Here is a 22,847-nt window from a genome sequence, read left to right as displayed (position 1 = left end):
TTTTAAAATTACATTAAAAAAAAAAAAAATCAGAACCTTGTTATGCCACAGCACCTCAATGAATTAAAAAGGGAGAGCATTCCTCCTGAAGTTCTAGCACTGCCATTCTAAAACCTAAAATGGTTTGCCACAGTTAGTCAGCTCTTACTATTTTCAGATATGCCCCACACCAGGAGCTTTTTCCCTTCCTTACGCTGCAGGATATCACACTTATTTCTAGATCCTACCAGTCATTGTACAGATATTTGCCCAACGCACATAGGAAAACTTGCATCTAGTCAAGGCAGCATATCTCTTTCCTAAATCCCGAGATGCACAGGACAAAATCCCACTTATGACAGTTTTAAATCAGTGACAATTTGGCTTTCATCATCTTCATTAGAGCCAAGACTCCACCTTGACATTCCCAGCACTGATCCTCCAATTTGCTTCCCTGCAATGTCTCCCTAACGAAGTCTCCGATCGTTTCCACAAGGCTGATTGTTTTACGGGTCATTTCCTTCCTTTCCTACAGATCCATGGCCAAATCCTCTCAAAGCAAACTGTGTTTTAAGCAACAGCAGTCACTTCTTACTTTCTGAAATTTTGCCAAACTGTTTATGATAAAGTAGAAATTTCCTTCTGACTTGAAGCAGAAGTATTAGCATTTTCTAGCAACATCAGTTTACATCCAAGAACCAACTTCATCTCCTTTAGAGGGAGATGTGAAAGTTCCACAAATTCTAGCTTGCTCGCTCGGTATTCCCAGCTTCTCTTCAACAGAGAGAAGAATCCAGTCCCGAAACCTGGGCGAGAACAGAGCTATAGTGCTACAGCATCGACATTCGTTCTTGTGAGTTCCGAAGTGTTTTCCCTTCACTGAAATACAGCCTCACCAGCTCTTTAATGCTTATTTAGCAGCTGGAAGCAGCTGCAGATGTTAACTTTTGGTCTCATCTGCTCTCAATCAGTTCTTAAAATGACCGGTTGCGTGTACAGCTGGAGCTACACCAACCGCCACTCTCCGCAAGGACTATGGGCTTCTGTGCACCACGATACTGACTTCAGACAAAATGGAAAAACGTATTCAATTTTTCCAAATGACTCCTGCTCTGTCAATACACTGTATCTTGTCTTGTAAACAGATATTTACTGATTATTCTTTTCTAAAATTGCCTTTGGGAAAATCATACAGGAATTAGATGGTTCTTTTATCACAAGCAGAGCCTACTGCAGTGAGAATGACTAAACCAAAACTAGCCTAATGACTCGATGTATCCACTGCTAAAGCTAAAACAATGGACAGAAAATACCCAGGCTTAACAAATAACATTGAGTATCATCTTTAAAATAGCGTGATTTTAGGCAGTTTGTTAGGAGTAAGAACAAAGAAACAACGAATAGATTCCTGGCCTGATTCTCACTGAGACGAATGTTCCATTAAAGCCTATTGGTATTGACACAGGTACATGAAGAGAAGTTAGTACACCTAAAAATAAGACTACTGATCTTTCTAATTTTTTCTGAATAAGTCATTACAATTGTTTACCTTTATTTGAACCCTAAGCATGGTTTTACTTTGTTATTAACCATTTTTATGTGGTTAGAAACTGTTTTCTGCCATTACAAACAAAGCATGATGGTATTAGTTGTCACTCCTAGTTGTCTGGCTCTCGTCTGACCATCAGAAGCGGTGGTCATTCAGAAAGAAAAGGCAGGACACAACCCAGTCTCTGCTGACCAGTCTCTCACCGGGGATAACCCCTGGTAGCCACAGTACGGCAGCTGGATGCATCAGGTATTTCCTGGCTTCCGCTATCACATGGTCTGATAGCAGAGTTGCTTATCACTTTGCTTTGCTTTGGCCTTCTTAATTTCCTGACCATGATAAATGTTGATCATTCTTAATTGCTGGTTTCTTTGGTAATGCATTGTTCTTCCAGGCGCCACCAGACCACCAACAACCGTGTCTCTCAATGAACATAACATGCTACGAGCGCTTGGCGTACGCTCTATGAGGCAGCCTGAGGACAACACTGAGCAGTTAACCTCGACACGCCAGACAATCACCTGAATACTCGGAAATTTCAACAGGATGAGACGCAGCCAGAGCAAATGACGTAATCACCCTGTGCCACAAGCAAGGTCTGCGTGTGCTATCCTTAACGGCATGGGGCCGCAATGCCCCTGTCGCTTCCAGTTCCTCCACGCTCCCGAGAAAATCTATGCCTGGCATATAAGCAAATACGTAACAAAACCAAAGTTGTCTTCAGTTCAATAGATTGGCTCAAACAACATAATTCAGCAAAGAATTTTCCACTTAACGAGGAAATAAGAAAAGCAATTTATATAGGTATTGCGCCCTTGTGCTTTTCCAGAGGCTATTGGCTCACAGCTAACATCAAAACCCTCGGTGCTCCTGGCTAGAATACTTTGCTCTCACCTGCTCATTTGAGCACTAAATAAATCTCACTTCTCAAGTACTTACAAGCAAGAGTCCAGCACGTGTTTCAAACGCTCCATTCCTGCGCAGATGTTAATGTACCCTCCACACACCGAACGTTATCCAACGTGCTTTTGTTGCCTCTGCACCAGTCACTTAAAACTCACTTCAGGAGTACACTGAAATAATTACATTACGAGAAAGAAGAGCTGTTTCCTTAGAGGGGTCGTTTCTTATGGTAAATCTATTAACTGTTTGGGGTTAAAACGCAGCATTTCCACATGTTTGTACCGTTGCTTTTACAATTGGAACTTCCAAGGAGCAAAGAGGCAATCTTATATAAAAATACCAAGCTTTCTAGAGCTGCTATCCTTTACCTGTGATGACTTACATATTAGTAGGTATCTTTTAAAAACACAGTTCTAAAAACCTTTTACATTTTCAACGAAAGTAGTAGTTTCTTAGCAATATATTTTAACAACAAAAGGATTTTTCCTTTAGGTCAAATATGTTAAAGGATTTATTCCCACCACTACAACATCTTGGGAAGAAATCTCATGAAAAATGGAAGCAAACATGCTGCAGTCAAAAAGCAGTTATGGTTGGAAGGATTAATTTACTGACTCCTAATTCACCTCACTCTCCTGTGTCTGCCAAATGGGTGGGAGTGGAAATTTGTCAAAAACTTCTGTCTCTTGACAAAACCTTCCTCACAACCCACACACTGGGAAAATAATGCCTTAACCCACGAAGAAACAGATCGACAGCTTCAGGCAATCGCATACCCCGGCAAACCTTTAATTTAATACTCTCTCATGCTCCACTTTCATGTGTCTCATTTAGACGGGGTCTTTAAAGAGAAGCAATGTAGCTGCTGTCAGTGATATAATTGCTGTGCTGGTGCCTTTGGGTCCTTAAACACACTGGCGGATGATGTTTGATCCCCGCCGCTGCCCTTTTGGCAGCGGCGCACAGGAAGCGATACGGAAGGAACAACCAAGAAAGCTACAGATCGAGCAAGGCAAGGGACACGTGTCACACATACCAGCCCACTTCGACCCACTGCCTTTCAACCACGCAGTGAAAATTCGTCTGACATTCCCGATCACCGCGTAATTCCCTCCAGTTCCTGACCCGTGGGCTCCCAGCCGCAGTAGTAACCCACCCACAGCAGCATATCTCAGGAAAGCTTGCCTTGGCTTTAACAGCAGGGCACGTTTAGTGACTCCGCACAGCCCCTTTTGTGCGCCAGGTCTCCTTTCCAGCACGGCCCTGGGGGCAAGAGGCTGGCTAATTCCATTAATCAGCTCGCTGCCTTAAAACGCGTACATCAGCCGCCTGCAGAACGCAGCAGCACCGTACAAAAAATGAAAGATAATCTCAGATGTGGGCTGGGGGGAGGGGACAACACGTGTCGCAAGCAGTGATATTACTTGAAGGCAACCACCAGGAGTTTACAAGAACTTCCATTCTTTTAATTAAACGTTTTATGAGGCTTGGAACACATTCCTGTGCCCTATTATACATCAGAGCACTTAAAAAAAAGGCAGAGCTTTATAACATTGCCACAAAGAGATAGGAAAACCGAAGAAGTCTTCTTTAGAAGAAAGATTGATTTATGTAATGACTGTGATGATTTAGAAACAATCACAGGGACTTATTTTACTTACTAGATTTTATTCTCCCCTTTTTCTGTCTTTTGTGGATATCTTTCAATACATCCTAATATAAACTGCCCATCATTGCTCCATTTGTGCACTCAGCACATTTGGAACAAATACGAAAATTCTAAGAAATTCAAGAGAAACTAACTGTGCCAGAAGAAAAAGCATTTACATTACGGTGATATATTCATTAGATTCAATTTTAAGTGAATTATTACTTCAAAAAGTGAAGATTCTTAAAAAAGAAGAAAAAACAAAGCAGGTAAATCAAGAGAACTGATAGTAATAATTAAATATGATAAAGGAAGTGTTCTGTGAACTGTTTTAGCTAAAATAGTATTTCCAGGCATAAAATTCATGCAAATTCTTTAAAACATGTCTGTCTAAAAAGTAATCCAACAAGTTTCTAGGACAGCTTTCCAGAAAACGATCTGTGAACCACGTCTAAGAAACAAATTAGCTCATCCATCACACACGACCATTTATTTGGTAATGACTTAATGAATTTAGCTTAACGACGGTAGGACTGAGCATGATGCTGTAAGGACTGTGGGAATTACTGTAGCCCTCAATCTGCCTTTTGGATGGTTACAGCGCGGAACAAGCAGCTCAGCACAGCCCGAACCGGAGCCCAGAGAGGAACGGCCTTGGATCCGGGCCTGCGATCCGAGGGCCGTTAAGGAGGTATGGTTACAGACTCCTGCCAGCGCACGCCGCACAGGAAGAACGACAAGCCCTGCAGAAATCCTGAGAAAAAAATGGGAAGAACATATACTCCACCTAGTCACACAGGGCGAAAGAACACATTTTGAGTCATTTTGCTAGAACATAATCAACTTTGAACTGAACATCCCGCGAGGCTAGGCTGGCACCAAAGTTTCTAAAGCAAAACAGGGTTGTGTTACTCATACCGCAGGTCAGACAGGGAAGCTAGGACGAGCGGGGCAAGAACGGCAGAGGTCAAATCACCATGGTCTGTAGCGCCTACAGCAACAGCAATACCGAGCACATTCTCATAATTTGGCCGCGTCTGTGGATATTTACTTGACAGGATCATTTTTTCCACTATGATATGTCTCACTTTCCGATGTTCTGTTGGTGACGTCAGCAATTACTGCCATATGTAAATTACCATCTGTTATTTCTGACTCCAAATAGGGTAATTTTAACGTAAATCCAAATAACTTTCTTTTATGTATGCTAAATAAATAAATGGTTCAATCCCTCCTCAGTCACCAGTCCACAAAGGCTCTCAAACATTCTCATGCTTCCTGAACAGAAGGGTTACGGGTGATGGGCACACGTAGTCAAGGTGACATATCAATTTCTCAGAAGAATCAATGGAAGCCCTGTTAACCTTGGCTTGCAGATGGGAATTCTCAGGTACAGAGACAAGAAATTATTTTTGTCAGTATGTCAGTGGGAGAAAATATGCTTTCTTATATAGGTCTCAGTTTCTTACACAGTTCTCAGCTTCTTGTTCTTTCAGACTGGACATAAGGAAGGTATTTTTCTTACACTGAGGGTGGTGGAGCACTGGCCCAGGTTGCCCAGAGAGGCGGCAGATGCCCCATCCCTGGAAACGTTCAAGGCCAGGTTGGATGGGACTCTGAGCAACCTGGTCTGGTTGGAGATGTCCCTGCTCCTGGCAGGGGGGTTGGACTGGATGGGCTTTGAAGGTCCCTGCCAACCCAAACGATTCTGTGATTCTATATGCTGGCCCCACGAGAGTCAGAGATGGAAATGCTTCTTTTCTTGGGTCACACCACGCGCTCCCTGCCTACAATTGAAGAAGTTGTATCAGTAACTGTAGTTTGGCGACCGAGCAGGCGTGGGTTAACCACGTCACTTCCTGGCCCTACAGAGTTTCTTGGAGACAGTGCTAGGTTAAGATGCTGGAAAGGCAGATCTGTCAAGCATATCTAAGTTTTTCTTCCTGACAACTGTTGTGAGCTTCTGAATGTTATTTTACCTCTCTGGCCCAGGAATTTGTAATTAACAGCTGTGTAACAGCACTTCCCTACCTCACAGGACTATCACAAGGAGGAGAAAATTGAAGATAACAAAATCCACAGATACAGCAGCAACTAAGGCCATGCCAATACGGCTGGTAACGTAAAGCTGAATGCAACAAAGGAGGATCATTAACAGCCATGCAGTGCAAGCATTGCCACGTTCGTTCTCCACACCGTCCTTCCACACAAATGTACTGAAATCTCAGCAGCCTACTCTTGCGTGACCCGCTGGTTAGGTCTCCCCATGCCTCCTTACAAGTACACACTGTGTGCCACATGTGCATCAGGTCTGACCATGTAACGCTGGAAGATCCCACTGAGTAGGGTCAGAAATTTTACTCCAACAAGTCAGGAGAGAGCTCTTCCTTGACAAGTCCATCAAGAAACACTGTCAAAAGGGCCATGACCTCAAGTTGTTTGTTGGTTTTTTTTTTTCCCTTCTTGCTTAAGCAGTCTATTTCCGAGACCAGCAGGGAAAGCTCTGTTCATATTGTACCACATGGAAATAAGAAACCACACTGGGATGAGCTGTGCTCCCCAGCTAACCTCAGAAACTGACTGGGCAGGCAAGAAAGAATTCTACAGAGGGCTACAGATACCCTGAAGATGTTTTTTAGAATGCTCCATTAAAATTTTTCTTCCACAGCCAGTAGAGCACAGAATTAATTCTAGACATATACATGCACGCACATACGCACATATGCACTGTTTCAGAAGCAAAATCACAACTTCAAGCTTACAATAAGGATTACTGGTCTTCAACAAGGTAGGAAAGAAAATAATTAGGAATAGGAGAAACGGGATTGTGAGACCAGAACCTGTTCAGAACTGAAAGATTATTTGAAATGTTGAGAAGTTCACATTGCTGCTCTGGCTCCCGTGGACAAGTTGCATACTGCAGAGGGGACAGCCACCAGGAAAGTAGAAACGAGTGGGCGCTCAGGACAACAGGGTCCTCTGCACATCTGCGTGTTTATTCCTGGTCCTGCAACTCAGACAGCGTAAAACCACTGTCCCAAGTCTCAGCCCACGAGCCACCAGTGAGAACCAGCAGATTCGGTAGCATACAAAGATTCAGACTCAAAGCTGCTCAGACTCCCTTACACATTTTAGCAGGTAAAACGTGACGTTTTCACCCTCTTTATGCCTGAATTCCAAAGGGAAGCATTTCATATCTGCCACTAAATAAACACAGTATTTATCATAAAAAATATACTAAAACAACCTTTGAGGACATTGTTTAGTATCATCTATGCTTCATGTTAACTGCTCTATGAAGAAAGCTAAACAGCATCTAGTATCCAGATGTTCCTAAAGGTAACTAGTATCCATACATTTACATCAAAACGTTGCTTCTATAAACAACTTCATTATATTAACTGTAGCAAACCATCCTGTTATCTGAACAAATGCTATTCAAGAACTGAAAATAATTAGGTTTAAATCTTACAGTCCAGTTCCTATTTACTTAAACCTGTTGAAAGCTCTGTGTTAGGTCGTGTATCAGGTATTTTTACAATTAGTCAGATTATCTTTACTTGCCACATTAAAATATAGATAAAATCAACATTTAAGGTACATATGAGACTTAGTTCCCTTTCTTCACACATTTTGACAGCTAGATTTAATTTTTTTTTTTTTACGCCAATAGCAAACAATACAAACAAAACTCAGAAATGTACAATTTGATTTTGCTTTGCTGCTGAGAAGGCCAGGCTGGTGACTTTACCACATTTGCACAGCTTGACTGATTCAAGCAGTACAGACAGCACCAGCTCACGGCCAATGGGTACAACATTAAAGAAGCTACTGCAATGCGAGAATTCAGCTGAAACAACTAAAATCTCAAGGAAGGTGAAATTCTCTTCTCAAAAAATAAGCATCTATCAAGTACACTGAGAAAATAGTATTTAAAAGGCTACCAGGTCGGCAGCGAGTGAAGAATAATCATATGCTTAGGAAGACTTGAGAAGACGGGGATGGGATAGGTTATTCCTCAGGAAGACTCTCCAGTTGCTCAAGCCCAACGTATCTAGTCAAACCAACGACTTTCAGGCTAGAGAGGATTCCAAACCACCAGATTAGAAGAAATGGGAAAGAGGAAACCTTGATTAAGTATTGTTTTGAAACTAGGAGTCCGGGCCTCAAGCATTCTGCATAGTATCACATACGTCTGCCCTGCTTCATCTTTACTTTCTAATTCCCTGTCACACAGGTTTCCCATCTGACGCAAACTTAGCCGTAGCCATTTCTCAGTCACAGAAGAAAACTGTACGGTTTGTTGATGAGGACAACTGCTCTGGGCACCTCAGAGAGAAGGAAGCTGAACTCCCACCCTCTAGCAAGGCTGATCCTGGAAGGAGGTACCAGCTAGCGCTTCCAGCTACGGATGAAGAGAGGCATGCTCATTTCCTAAGAAGCACACACAAAGAATTTTGGTCTTGGCCACTGCAAATGTGGTGTGAGCAGCAAAGCTATACAACCTTATTTCCCTCCTGAACGGAAAAGTGAGGCAATGCAGCTTCACTGACTCTATGCCAAGTCATTCCTTAACATAACAAGAAATGAAAAGCAGAACATAATTATATACACATTAGAACAAGTGTTAGGGGTCCTTAAGAATTATAGGGGTAAAACCCTAACAGTTGGAGCTTTGTAATTTTCTGTTTCTTGAACAGTCAAAGTTCTGCAGCATTAAAATACAGAGAGCGCAAGCTGGCAAGAAAAGGGATTTCCCATTGACTTTATAATCTATCACAAGCTGACACTTTTATGAGCAGAACTTTAAAAAATACATACCTATAAATCAATTAAAATATTCAGAGAAGTAAACAAAACAGTTCAAAGGAGCACGAAACTTCAATACAGGTTCCTTTTAAAAATGGCTTCACTTATTTTCCCTGTCTTCTATTCACTGTCTCTCCACCACAGGAAAAATCTTAGCTGAGTAATTTCCTAGAGAAATAATATTTATGTAGCCAAGGTTCTGCAGCTGGAGCAGGGAAACGCACAAGATTATCGGGTGGTCTCTTACAATACAGGACAAAGAATTACTGTATTAATAACAGTAGACACGGTATAATTTTTATTATATAGTTTTCAAAATTAGCCATATGAACATAATAAAGGAGAGACTTTCTCACTAAAATCTACAGCCTAAGGTTCATTGATAAAGTAACAGGCCGTTTTTCATAACCTGTCTGCTGTATTAGCTGAAAACCTATGAAACACAGTACAGTAAAGTACTTGGCACATGGATCACAGTGCTAAAACATTCCACATTGCACTTCTACTGCAGAAATTCATTTCCAGGTAGGAACACAGCATTGCTTTTATTTCACTTGCTAACGAGGATAATTGGCAGGCAGTGCTGCCGCTGCTCTAGGTTTGTTCTTTATATGGATCCGCAGACCACATGTGCACACGGGGGTGACAGAAATACTTTCCATATGAGCCAGTACACATTTGAAGGTCCCTCGATCCGGACAAGGTGAGCCCATCGATCATTTTCTGTGCTCAGTAACAATCAACCCAGGACACCACAAACTCCAGTGACAACTAGAGGGCAACGATCAGCCTCCAGCTGCTCTGCTCATCAGTCCAGTTCAATTCCCCCAGCCCCTGCTGAAAACTTTTCCCTGCTTTAATTAGATCAAAGCCAGCACAGGATTTCACTAAAGACATTTCCTTGAACCAAAACCATTACAACTTCTCTTTTTTAAAACACCCTGCAAGTAAAATACAGTTGTGTCTAGACATATGAGCTAGAGAGAGTGTCAGCCACACACTGCTGGACAAGGTGGTGTTTCCAGTTCACTTCCACTTTTACCAGAGAAAGTAATTGCTCTGGACTTCATTAGGCTGCTCTAAGCTTGCGACAGGGCTAACAAAAGACAAAACTGTAATGCAAAATCACCGTTTTCAGAAGATTTACTTAAGGCAGGCATATTATGGAACAGAACTACCCAATGATTCCTTTAAAATGCATCACATACATCACATTTCAGTTAGAGCGAGGGAGAATGAGGATCAAATGTGTTTTCTGCTAGTAACTCCATTAGATGGAGTATTTCATATCTAAGAGCACTACGCTTGACGAATTCTTTCCTAAATGACAAACGAGTAAGTGAAATTTTCTGCATCAGTATGAAGTAAGAACTTGATGAAAAACTCCTCTGATGAGAACAAAAATCTGGAAAACTGCTCTTGGTAACTCTAGTAACAACTTGTTAGAAGGTAGCAAGGGCTGTTCTATTCCATTACTGAACACTTCTCTTATTAAGAATACATAAAGTCCCTCTTCAATGATACGACATACATTTTTTTTAGAAATTAAATTCTTTCTGCCTTGCAACATAGTAAAAATCACATGTATTTGAACAAAAAGAATGCTACTAAAGTAATGGAGCCTGGAGCTTTTACATGCTTACATCCCCAAAATATATTCTTTGTAAAAATATGCATGATTAACAAGTTTTTTTTTTGTAGAAAATCTGAACAGAGCACTACCACCTACTTCTGCAGAGTATCGTATTTCTCTGTATGTCAGTGAAGAAAAATTCACAAATTACAGTTGTCTGTCTCAGAAAGCATATTGCATATCAAATCAAAAGAAGCAAACTTTCAAACTACTCTCCATTAGTGTCTATAGGCTTTTGCAAAAAAAAAAAAAAAAAAAAAAAAAACAAAAAAAATCGAAACCAGAAAACCATAACAAACAAAACCCCCCAAAACAAAACAAACCCCCAAACTAAACCAAAACAAAGCACTAGCTTTTCACGCAATTCTAAAATGTCTGGCAGCATAGCAATCTTCCCCCGTCCGCCCGCATCGGTAGGAAGAGCGCACAGCTGCGCGAAGGCGACTGCCGAGAAGGCAGGAGGCTCGGCTTACCGCCCGCCCGGGTCTCGCCAGCGCGGCCGCCCGGGAGCAGAGCACCGTCAGCGTCAGGTAGCTGACAAACATCGTTCCGCAAAGCCGCGGCTGCCCCGCAGGAGCGCAGCCTCCGCCAGGCGCTAGCAGCCAGCAGACGGGCTGCCGCCCCGCTCCGCGGCCCCGCGTCCTCCCGCAGCCCCGGCAGGAGCGGAGCTCTGCTCGCCGCCGCCGCTCCGCAGACAACCGGTAAGGCGATCTCCTCACGCAATGCCTTCTCCCGCCTGGGGGAGGGGGCTCGGCCCGCGGGGCGCCGGGGGGCTGCGGGCAGGGAGCGGCGGGGAAGGGGAGGGACAGAAGCGGCCGCTGCCAACTTCTGCATCTGCTGCGACCGGCGGCAGGCGCTGCGCGGGATCCCGACCGCACGAGGAGGCTTGGCAGCGCCTTACTGACTCGGGCAGGCGCGGCTGGAGACACGGGCCGCCGCGGCCCGCTCAGCGGGCTTGCTGCCGGCCAGACCGCACGTGCGTCCTAGAAGCGCAGCAAAGGAGCTTACAACAAGTAAATCGCAAATCACGGTCTAATCAGGAAGCAGCCGATGATTTTACAGGCAGCCCTACATCGGCGCAGTCCTGCAGCCCCAATGGCCTGACCCTGCCGGGGACTCGGCCAGCGTCCGCCGCCCACGGGGAACCCAAGTGGCCATCTGCGCTCAAGAAGGGCGCAACCGCACCCTAACGTGGACCTCTCCTCATTTAGGATAATCCTGGAGCAGCATATGGACGTCATCGCTCACCCTTCTTCGTATTATAGCTGAACAAAAGAAATTTTGATTTTTAACGGTTCAACCCATCAAATAACCTGCTTTGACTAAGCAAGAAGTCCAAGCCTTTGAAAATAAAATATTTTCTTTCAGAAGATGAGCAAGACCTATTTTCAAGTAAAGAACAAAGCAGTATTGAAAGCCTGATAGAAAGCTGAGTTATTACATCTCACAAGCAGACCACTGAGTGTCCCAAACCCCAGTAAAACTGCAAACAGAGCTATAAGAGTTGGAGGGCTTCCCTTTAGTTGGGTATGTCTGGTTCTCATCTCTATGCAATAGACAGTTTCTAATGCAAACTAAGCAACCTAAAAACACAGAATACAAAAGCTGCTTTGAACCCAATGATCTATCACATTTTGAACAATAGGAGAGAACAACAGTTTTATACACGGGACACTCCAGTCCTGTATTCCCTTTCTTTCCCTTTCTCATTTTACTTTTAAACTTCTTCTTTAACTTAACTTTTTAACTTCACTGTTCCCTATTTAAGTATTTTATCATGGGAACGTGAGAAGTTCCAACTCCTGAAGTCGAGAACTCACACTGTATTCTCATCTTTCATGTAAACACATATTTCTCACCCTTACAGTTGCAGGGAAAATCTCAAAAATATGACCCAAGAACAACCTGGTCTCATATGTCAGACAGTAAACCACATGAACTCACAATACAGGTACTTTAAAATATCTCAAGACTTTAGGAGGCAAGAAGGAACATTTTGGGTGAAATTGAGAAGCACGCCATTACTATGTATTAGATTTCTTTTTGTAACTTGTTGAGCTTTGTATACACAGCTGAGTATGGCAGACTCCTCACTCCGTTTTTAAACTAGCTTTAGCAACCATTCTTCTCCTCTGCTAGGAGAGGTGAAAGATACAAGTATTTTCACTCCTTTTTTAAAATACTCCAACAAATAATAACAGAATACTTTTACGTGTTAGAGAGCTTTCAGAATTGTCATTAGCCTCAAACTGCTAAACCAGTACAGAAAATCAGCGTTCTCACTGCTGCTAAAAGTCCAAATTCTGCTGCATTTGAATTTGGGTATCTGGTTCTCCAGCATAATAAAACCTGACCTGTATTAACGAGACATCATTGTCACTGCACGTCTCTGTTCTCAGGCCTTTCCATGGGGCTGCTACTACCACCCATAAAGAGTGCTAACTTCTCCTGCCAGCCACTCTCACAACGCTGTGTCTCTTCATCTACAGAAAAAACCTCTCCTCTGCAGCCTCTCACATCAGCAGACCACCTTTCACCTACACACCACCGCTGGCTGCCTATGGCAAAGCCTCCAGACTAAAAATGTAAAGCCAAATCTACTTAAGGAAATTTTCCATCAAAACCCTGTCAGGAAGCCAACCTGTCCTTCCATATTTTTTAAAAATATCTAGATGTACCACAAAAGGAAAAAGGGTAGCGAGCAAACTGCCAACTAAAGCGGAGGTCAAAACTCTTCCGACACGAGAGCTCCAACCACCATACTGAAACCACAACCGCGGCGCTTGAGGCAGTTTAAGAACAAATACACCGTTTCAGATGTTCCAGCGTCTAACAAAACCTCCAGTGACTAAAGTTGCTTCATGCAGATTGACTACTGTTTCCGGAAAACAAATATTTCCCTTTTTGTGCAGCTCTTGACAAAGTGAACTAATTTTTGTGACTAAATATATAGCATAGGCACAAAATTGCCAATCCTCCCCTTTTTAAGGGCAAGTAGAAAAGCAAAATTAAAAAATTAGGAGTAACTGTGATTTTAGTCTTCTCTCTGCTGATCATTCCAGAAAGAAGTATATCCTCTGAAAACAGTGAAAAATCTTATCAAAGTCTAACTGAATATTATTAGGATGAGTTTCTGAGCACAGAAAACCATACTACATTGCCATTAGGTAAGTCATATAACTGCTTCTTCCATATGCATTTAACTTTTCCTCTACAAAAACATAAAGGCAGAATTCCCTGAAATGCAGAAGCCGGTATTCTGTTCTCCATACTAAGACAAGAGGTCTGTCCATACCTGCTGCTACACTTTCAGGCTTTATCCCACTGAACTCGACGGAACCGTGCATATTCACAACCACAGCCTTTCTTTGAAGCACAAAGCCACTTGAAACTTAGCACGATGCCAAACTTGCGCTGCTGCAACCAAGATCGGAATTTCTCCGCAAACCTCAACAATCACTGCACTAGAGATTACAAAAATTATTGGTGCAATAGAAAAAAAAAACGGTTTATGACTGAAGAGTTATTTCAGATAAGGAGTTCTGCGGTAGCAAATAAAGAAATACAAATACCTTGCACTAGTAAAATGGAACAAACAAACGATCTCTAATTTCAACACAAAAGCATCTTTGCTTTTACTTAGAAACATACAAACATATCAAGACAATACCATAACTATTCTAGGTATATAATTTAAATAGAAAATCAGTATGGAAAAACAGAAAAACACATCAGAATCTTTTGAGGAAAGTTCCTCTCTCACTCTCAGAAATTAAAATACAGAAAATACACAATGGATCATTGGATAGTATAGTTCTCATTTTAAAAGTACTGACTATCATCTGTGAAGACATTAACTGTCAGTCTCAGGGGTCTGTAAATATCAATCAGTTTAATAAGTTTGCCTACTAGCTACCTCCTGAGGTAATGGCACCTAAACCTCAAACAAGGACATTTTTTTAAAAACTTATCAAAAGCAAGCAATTTCTCTTCCAGGTCTCTCAGCCTTCCTGTGATTCCACAGGAAATTGTGAAGAACGCACTAAAAGAAAAAGCAAATTAAGTAGACATTGCATATGCTATTATTATTTAAGAAAAGGTGGTGGTTTTTTTTTTTTTATTTCAATGTTCCATGTAAAAATTTAACAGAAGAGAAAAAAGGCTAGATGTACAAGGAATTTAGTACCAATTACATGAGATGCTGATGATAACAATACTATGTTTTGGTTTTATTTAATTGGTCATCTTCCCAGTCAGTGATCTACAGGCTACTAACAACTTAAAAAGGAAGAAAAGTTTAACAGAGAAAGTCTTCTATGCTTGACAAAGCCATTTGTAAAGGTGGCTGCCATCTTTAAAGCTGTCAGATGGGCATTTCCAGTAATACCTCATTTCATTGTTTCCAGGAAGCATTCATTACCTTTTGAATTTATTATTCAGGTATTTTAAGGGCAGAATTCATGACTGCTGTCCTTCAGCCTGAACTACTGACAGACACTGGCAAAAAAACTTTACCCTTATTTTATCTATCTGTATGTCTAACCATTGTCTGATCTCACTGTACACAAATGGAAAAGACAAAGGGATGCTGTGGAAAAAAAAAGATCTTTAAAGAGGTTTTAATAAATTATTCCATACAGTCGCTTTGTGTCCTTACCAATGCTTTTATTACTTAACTGGAATTACTTTCCAACTTACCTTTTAACTTTGATTCCTTTCTGAACTGAACAATCCTCATTCTTCCACTTGTTTCTCTTCTAAAGTCACTCCAAGATCTAGCTTTTCCTGTTTCTCATCTTTTTGTTTCCTTATTATGAGGAAATAAAGATCTGGTCAGATCAGTTTAGAAAGGACACCATTAAAGAGGTATTACTGGATCCTGTGGAAATACTGGATCCTGTGGAAATGGCCTTACAAAGCAAGTTTCACAGAGGCATTTGTGTATCGTTAGGTCAGCCCAGCTTACATGACATCACTGGAGTTTGTCGGTTACCGCAGTAACATGTTCGTCTTCACTACCATCATCTTACCACCATGGTACGGGCAGTGCATGGTGCTTTTAAACCACACCCAAATCCTGAAAAGGAAATCTGAGCATTTCCTTCCTCTTCTCCCTACTCCTTGACTTCTTAAAGCTCAGACTTTTGATGACAAAGCCAGACCTGACTGCAAAGGTCCACCTTTAAAGAGCCGCGTATTAACCTCAAATTGATTTATCATCTTGAATCTTTCCTTCAGTACTAGATCTATTACCCCTTTCTCTTTTCTGGCATTACGGTGTGCTAGAGGAAAAGACCTTTGGTTGTCACCTGCCCAGGGCTGGGCTAGAATGAGTATTTTTCATGGCCACAGTCCAATTTTCTGTATTTTGATGATAGAATTCTGCTATATATCCCAAGTTCTCAAAGCACCTCCTTGTCTCCCCAGACAGTAGTTGCGCAGTGCAAGCAGAATAAGATGACATCTATGAGGCATTCCTTCCACTGACCAACACTACATTTTGACTACAGAACAAACGGACACCAGGCTTTGAACTTCTAATTTTTCAGAATACCATTCATTTTGTGACATTTGTTAACCAATGTCTTCTGTTTTCCTAATGAGGCATTAAGATTTTTCACACCGTATTCTGGTCCTCCTCACACTTTATTTTAATACTTTTTTCTCACCTATTTTTATAACACACATGCCATGCAGTCTCCCATCTCTTCCTATACACACACAAGTGGTGAAACCAAAAGGAAGAGAGCTCTCTGATGGACCGTATTTAATCTCTTTCTTTGCACAAAAACCAGACAGGCATTTTTGAACACTCCCTCTCATCACACTAGTTTCACACAAGGCCTTTTGCTCTGGGTTTCATGTTGAAGTGGAGCAAATGAGCAGCCGCATAAACATAGTGACTGAAGGAAAAAGTATGCCTTACCCATGAAAAGGTTTGAACTCGTTCCTTCTCCACCTACCACAAAACTGGAAATAAACTACTTGGTACCACTGCTATATTTGGACACTTTACCTAAAATAGGAAATAGGACTAGGCCTATTTGTCCTTTAGCAAAAATAAATCCCCCTGAAAAACTTTAAATAATCTGTAACTAAACCAAACGAATTACAAATTACACAAATAATGCACATCTATTTCCTGTGACAAGCAAGCCTCCTCCTAGAGAAAACATTCTAAATATAAAATTGAATCATGGTATTTTCAAATTTTTCACTTTTTCATGAGGGATAAAGGCTGATACTTCTAACTCTACATGTAGAAAACATTTTAAAGATACAATAAGGAAAAAGGTGAGGCTCCTGGATCATGTAAGTATACTTATTTTTAAATTACAAACGCAAATAAACAGAGCTCTTGGCCAAAAACCACCAAACTGCATGACATACTGGGCCATGACCTATGCTATGAATCCTCCTATGAAGTCACAATTAAAACGATGGGAACAAGCCATCTCCAACAGAAAACTAACCAGTTAGGATTGTGCCTGTAATAATAATTTGCAGTTTTGGAAACGTTCTTGAAATTCATTCAGAGGAGGAAGCCCTTGTAGAACATGCTTTCATGCACATATTTTACCTGTCCTGTTATCTCCTCCATTGGTAGACATCTCAAAGCCATAATGATATCCTTTTAGATGGGGGAAAAACAGATCTAGAAAGAACACTGGAAATCACTGTGGCTCCTCCCCAAGAGTGGATCAACTACAGCACCTACTAGTCCAGTGTGCAGGTAGGAAATGCGTAAAAACCACTAGCGTAAAGCCTATATTTGCAAGAAATGAAATCATCATCTGCCAACTAAAGATGGAAAGAAAGCTCTGCAAAAGCTGGCCAACATTTTTCATGCTTACTACTTAACAAAAGCAGTAAACCGGTACCAGTTAACCTTCAAAAATGCCCCTAAAGGGCTGGGGAGCCAGGGGTCAAGCTTGCCAACAAGGGCAGCAAGGCAGGTGCCTTCACTGGCCAGGACTCCGTCCCAGTGCCGCCACACAATGGAGCAGGGCAGACCCAGGAGGGCAGTCAGGGTCAAACTAGAGTCAAGACTACCAAACCTATGGTGATAAGAAGAGCCCAAGGTCAAGCCAAGAAGTCAGTCTGTGGAGCGGGTGCAAATCAGCAGGGTCCGTGGCCAGATGCATGGCTGTGCTGAGCTGGAGAGAGGTGTGCCTCCAAGGCAGCTCACACCAGGACTGAAGGCCCAGGGCTAAATTTAAACGGGGCTACTGGTCTCATGCGCAGAGATGTAGGGGCAGGCCCACCAGGGTAAGGCTGGTCAGGGTCACTAAGGCTGATGAGCATAATCAGGGCCTTGAAAGTCTGTGCCTATGTCAAAATTCACATTTCTAACCATATTTAGGGAACAGGACTAGATGAGCATTCCTCCTAACAAAAGAAAGTAAACATCAGACCAGGAGTCATACAGCTGGAGCACCAGAGCTACGGACAATTCTGTAGCACAGGCACCTCTCTTCTCCGATGTCACAGGGGTGCTGAACCAGAGCTCACTTCAGATCCAAAAGAGGAAGAAAGGAAAAAAAAAAAATCTTGCAAGACTTGTATTCATGATCAAATTGCATTTTCTGTAGTTTGTGCAGATTCCAGGTTTCTCCTCTGTTCTTCTGACAGAAAAAAAAAAATGAAAACTGCTGTTGCGTTGCCAAAGGAAATGTATACACTTGGCTGAAGATGTGCGATTTAATTGCAGTACTGATCAAAATACACTGTATTATGCACTCATCCTGAAACCAAACACAGAAAGAAAGAGGAGGAAGATTTCCAAAGTAATTTCGTTACACTGCCCAGATACCCGAAGTGATCAGAGAGAACTAATCTCATCATAATGTAAGCTTTGGGCAGCAACCACATCCCAACTTTTCCCACCTAGTTACAAAACTCCTGAGCCAAAGGTGCAATTACTCCTTCCCAAACCTGTTTCATGTTCTGTTGGATTCCATCTTCCCAATTCAGCACCCCTTCCAGTAAGATCTTCTGATCCAAACACACTATAGCATACAACCTGCCCCCTAGCGCATTGCAAATTAGAAGAATTAACAGTAGCCTAAGTCAAAATCTACCACGTTAGTAGACTAAAGCTCGTTTTTCATCATGCGGGTCCACGCCAGGTCAAGGACACAAAGCACCAACAGATCAGTTACACTGCTGGTGCAATCAGGTACAAATCAGAAGCATAGCTGCCATGCAAGAACAAGGCATCTCTTTCTCTGCAGCTGCATACCATACAAAAATCAAATGAAGCCTTTTTGATTAAAGAGAAACTGTGTATCTTTACTGCCTTGATGAAAACAAAAATCTGGGGAAATCTGATTACTTACATAATAGATTTTTGGACAGTTTATCTTATAAATGTGCTTGTTTTGAAAGTAATTACATTAAACACATGTTGTCAATTAGAACCAAAGGAACTATCAGCATCTGTGGAGTCTTCCAGCTGTCTGGACTCTGGACATAGAATCACAGAACGGTTTGGGTGGGAAGGGCCCTTCAAAGCCCATGCAGTCCAAACCCCCTGCAAGGAGCAGGGACATCTCCAACCAGAGCAGGTTGCTCAGAGCCCCGGCCAACCTGGCCCTGAACGTTTCCAGGGATGGGGCACCCACCGCCTCTCTGGGCAACCTGGGCCAGTGCTCCACCACCCTCAGTGTAAAAAAAATTTTTCCTAATATCCAATCTAAATCTACCTTCCTTTATTTTAAAACCATTACCCCTAGGTCACGGGGTCCCACGGGCCTAAAAGTTTGGGAAGCACACAGGTAGAGCAGATACCTGGACTTTAATCTGTTTTTCTAGGCGTTCAGTAAACACACCTGCCATTTACAAAGAGAAAACGGCCAATTCTTGTGCATGGTTGATTTCTGCAACACAGGAAATTGGAAACATAAATAATAGAGCTGTAGATTATACTTGTCTTGAGCTACACATCTCGGGAATGAATTCTGAAAATTCACATGCAGCTCAAACTCAGTGACGAGGATCTTACAGTAATTATGCATTTTGTGTCTCAAGTATTTCATCGACTATCAGATCAGCAACTCACAAAACTGATAAACACTAATAGAAAAAGCTGATAAGCCTCTGAGTACTCAAGAACACATCCAGTATAATTTAACTTGAAACTTGTCTTCCTGAAAGAGACAACTCAAACAAATTCAGTACTGTCAAATTTTCTCACGGGACACACAGCATGCCTAAATTCAGGAACACTTTCCTACTATGTAAGGAGGAGAGTCAAGTCCAAAATGACTGCATGAAATAGTTTGCTACTCTGAGAACATTTTTTTAAAAGTTAGTTAGCATGCCATTTTATTTTTAAGCAATTATGTACAATTCTTAGCTACACAGCTGAAACTAGAGTCTACAGTGTAAAATCTCTACATGATGGCGCAAAATCTGGAAATGCTGTTTGCTGATAACAAGGTGTAAATAAATCTAATATGAACACTCGGAAAAACCCACCTTCTTAGAAGGCCACATAGAACAAAGGGAACATTCTCTGTGTATATTCTGAAAGACACAAATGGTGCCGATTACTTTATCCCCGCACTCAGACTGTCTACATGGGTTAAAGCTAGCAATAACACCAGTTCTAATCTTAAAGGCCCGTAGAGAGACATAAAACTTGACTGTTTGAGAATTGTGGTTGTAAAAGTACATCTGTGCAGCCAACAGCATCGCACGCCTGGAAAACAATCAGAATTCCAACAAAAAGCAAGTGAACAAAACCAGAGAAAATTCCTTCTGTGTGGAAGGAAGATTTCCTCCTGAAGATTTCCCGCAGATTTCCAAGTCTTTTCAGTACAGTAAATTTATATTTGTATGGATCATGTCTTAAATAATTTTCAGCCAATGTTTCAGGGAAGACTTTCTCACAAGGAACTATTTCTCAATGAATATATCACTTGGTTTTTATCTACAGCTCCACACGTAGCTAATGTTCAAGGAAACAAGTAACGGCACTCAGCAGTTAGCTACTTTCCTAGTGTAACAGCACTATAACCCTGCGTTCCTTTGGGAGCATACTGAGTTTCCATTTGATTTGCCTTTTTCACGTGTATTTCACAACCCAGCGCTGCTGGTTTAGATAGGCTGTAGAGGGATTAGCACAAGTATTCAAAACAGTTACAAAATTAAGAATTAAAAATGCATATATTGAAAATATATCTATTTTTCTCCCATCTTTAACTTTTTGTTTGTAGTTTTGGGGAGTTTAGTTTAGCTTGCTCATTTCACTGTGGGTACCTCTGTAAGAAAAGACAGCTCTTGAAAGAGAACAAACTTAGTGATACCTCCCGCAGGAAAGAAACTCTGGCAGAAAATAGTGTCGCACTATAGCCAGCTTTATGATTACACTTGGGAAAGCTGGAGAGGGATTTCTCAAGGTATGAAAAGGACACAATTACCCTACAACACAGATCTCCAGGTTATCCCAACGGAGCTATTACAACTTCCAGCAGATAAAAGAGAACTTCCCCAGAGAATTTGTGAACTTCATCAGAACATCTAGACTTCTAAAGTATCCTGGTCCAATGGATACGGTCCGAATTGTTAGTGACAGTAATGTGTCCAGATGACTTTAACCCAAGATTAACGACCACTTACTCAGAATCACCAACACACACTAGCCAGGTATGCATTACAATCCTGCTCCAACAGGAAAGACAATGCCATCTTCTGTCATAAGGATAATGATTCTTCTACAGTTGCTGATCAATCCAGTTACTGATGACCTTAAAGCACTATGGATATTTCCAACGTCATCTCACCAGACAAGAGAGATTCCAGAAAAAAAAACCCACATTTCCAAAAAAAGGCAATTACTACTTTGCTCTCTTCAACAGAGAAAATTTCTAGTACCCGGGCACCTGCACATTAACAAGTAAGCCTGTGGTGTAACAAAGAACTGAATTTTTTTTTTAAACATTCTCCTAAATTCAAAGGTTAGTAGTCTAGCCATTGAGCCATCATTCATGCCAGGAGTCTGTGCATTAATTTTACAAAGAATTACTCCAAGCTGTATGGCAACCCAACGACATGAGCTGGTGAAGGATGGCAAGTATGACTAATACCACAGCTACTCTGCTGATGGATTTGGAAACCACTTGAAGATCAAACTCAGAGCTTGCAATGACACTACCCAGCTGCATGGAGATGCTGTTTATTATTAATACTTGTCATCTGGAAAAAGCATACACAGATACATAAATTCCCCAGACTACAAATAAGCAAACAAAATCAGGCACCCATTTCCAAACGGGCAGTTTTATTTTGTCTCTGTAAGTTTGCAGATTTGTCGTTATTCATTTTAGAAGCAAGCAGACAATTAAGTAAGGTCATTTTACCCCTTTCCAAGGAAATACACCAAACAAAGTGCAATGATAAGGTTTTCAGCACACGTTCTTACCCACACACAATAACAAATACCCAAATCATGTTTTAAACTGTTAGGTGTACAAGCTTTTAAATTTTTGTGTCCTCAAGCCTGCAAAGTAACAGGTTTATAGTGTCTTAGTTAATCTATATTCAACCAGAAAAAGTGGGATTGACTGGAGATTGTTGCTTCTCTTTCAATCTCGGTAACCTTTTCTTTCATTTTTGTAGTACCACAGACAGATTTTTCCCTTCTTTCCTTTTACTGGAAAAGAACGACATTCTTCCCTCTTATGAAACATTCCATAGATAAACTCACAGTCCAAAATTCTACACAATATGCTAGAACAGAAGCCTAGTTCACACAAAATACGTATCGTTTCAAATTTCTAAATGAGTTATCTGCAAATAGATCAAAAGAATACTTTAGCAGACATGCTAAAATGTGATGGTAAATAGCATTACACAAATTCAATCTGCCATGGACCACTGACGACTACTCATCCAAAGCCAAAACAGACCAAGATTAAATCAAGCATTAATGTACGAACTAAAGTATTTATTATGAAGTATTACCATGGAAGACTAGGCATTTATCTTAAAAAGGCTTTTAAAACCTCATTCTTTAACTTTCCAAGCACTCCTTTTCCATAAAAGAGACTAACATTAATCTAAATGTAGTATTATCCAGGCACTTTTTTTTACTGCTTTTCCAGTCCTTCACCTCCATATTCTCAGTTGTCTTTCTTCCTCTGATCTCATTTTCAGGTAGACTCCTCTGTAACAGCCATTATTAGTCCCTGTTTTCTCACGATCTCTCAGCTTGACTGTTACCATCAGATAACAGAACAGATACTTTGCCAGTACCTTAGAGGGAAATAGAAATTACTGCTCCTGTAACAACTATTTGTAAACAGCCCGACTCCTTGCGCCAT

At 41.4% G+C, this 22,847-nt stretch overlaps 1 protein-coding gene across 3 annotated transcripts in view; it reads right to left on the bottom strand.

Annotated features, from left to right (window-relative positions):
- Positions 1-22,847, bottom strand: part of THSD4 (thrombospondin type 1 domain containing 4) — a 300,054-nt gene that overhangs the window by 110,341 nt on the left and 166,866 nt on the right. Inside the window, exon 1 of one of the 3 annotated variants that reach the window (XM_086757276.1) lies at positions 10,995-11,093. The exons of the other annotated variants lie outside the window; for them this stretch is intronic. Within the exon in view, the coding sequence (XP_086613402.1) occupies positions 10,995-11,066 (72 nt within the window). The 5' untranslated portion in view covers positions 11,067-11,093. Of the gene's footprint in view, positions 1-10,994; positions 11,094-22,847 lie in introns of those variants that run through there. 3 annotated transcript variants of the gene reach the window in all.

Source organism: Chlamydotis macqueenii, chromosome 12 (genome assembly GCF_036417535.1).
Source record: "Chlamydotis macqueenii isolate bChlMac1 chromosome 12, bChlMac1.mat, whole genome shotgun sequence".
NCBI classification, from domain to species: Eukaryota; Metazoa; Chordata; class Aves; order Otidiformes; family Otididae; genus Chlamydotis; species Chlamydotis macqueenii.
Note: the sequence above shows the minus strand (reverse complement) of the source record. Positions and strands in the feature narration are given on the sequence as shown.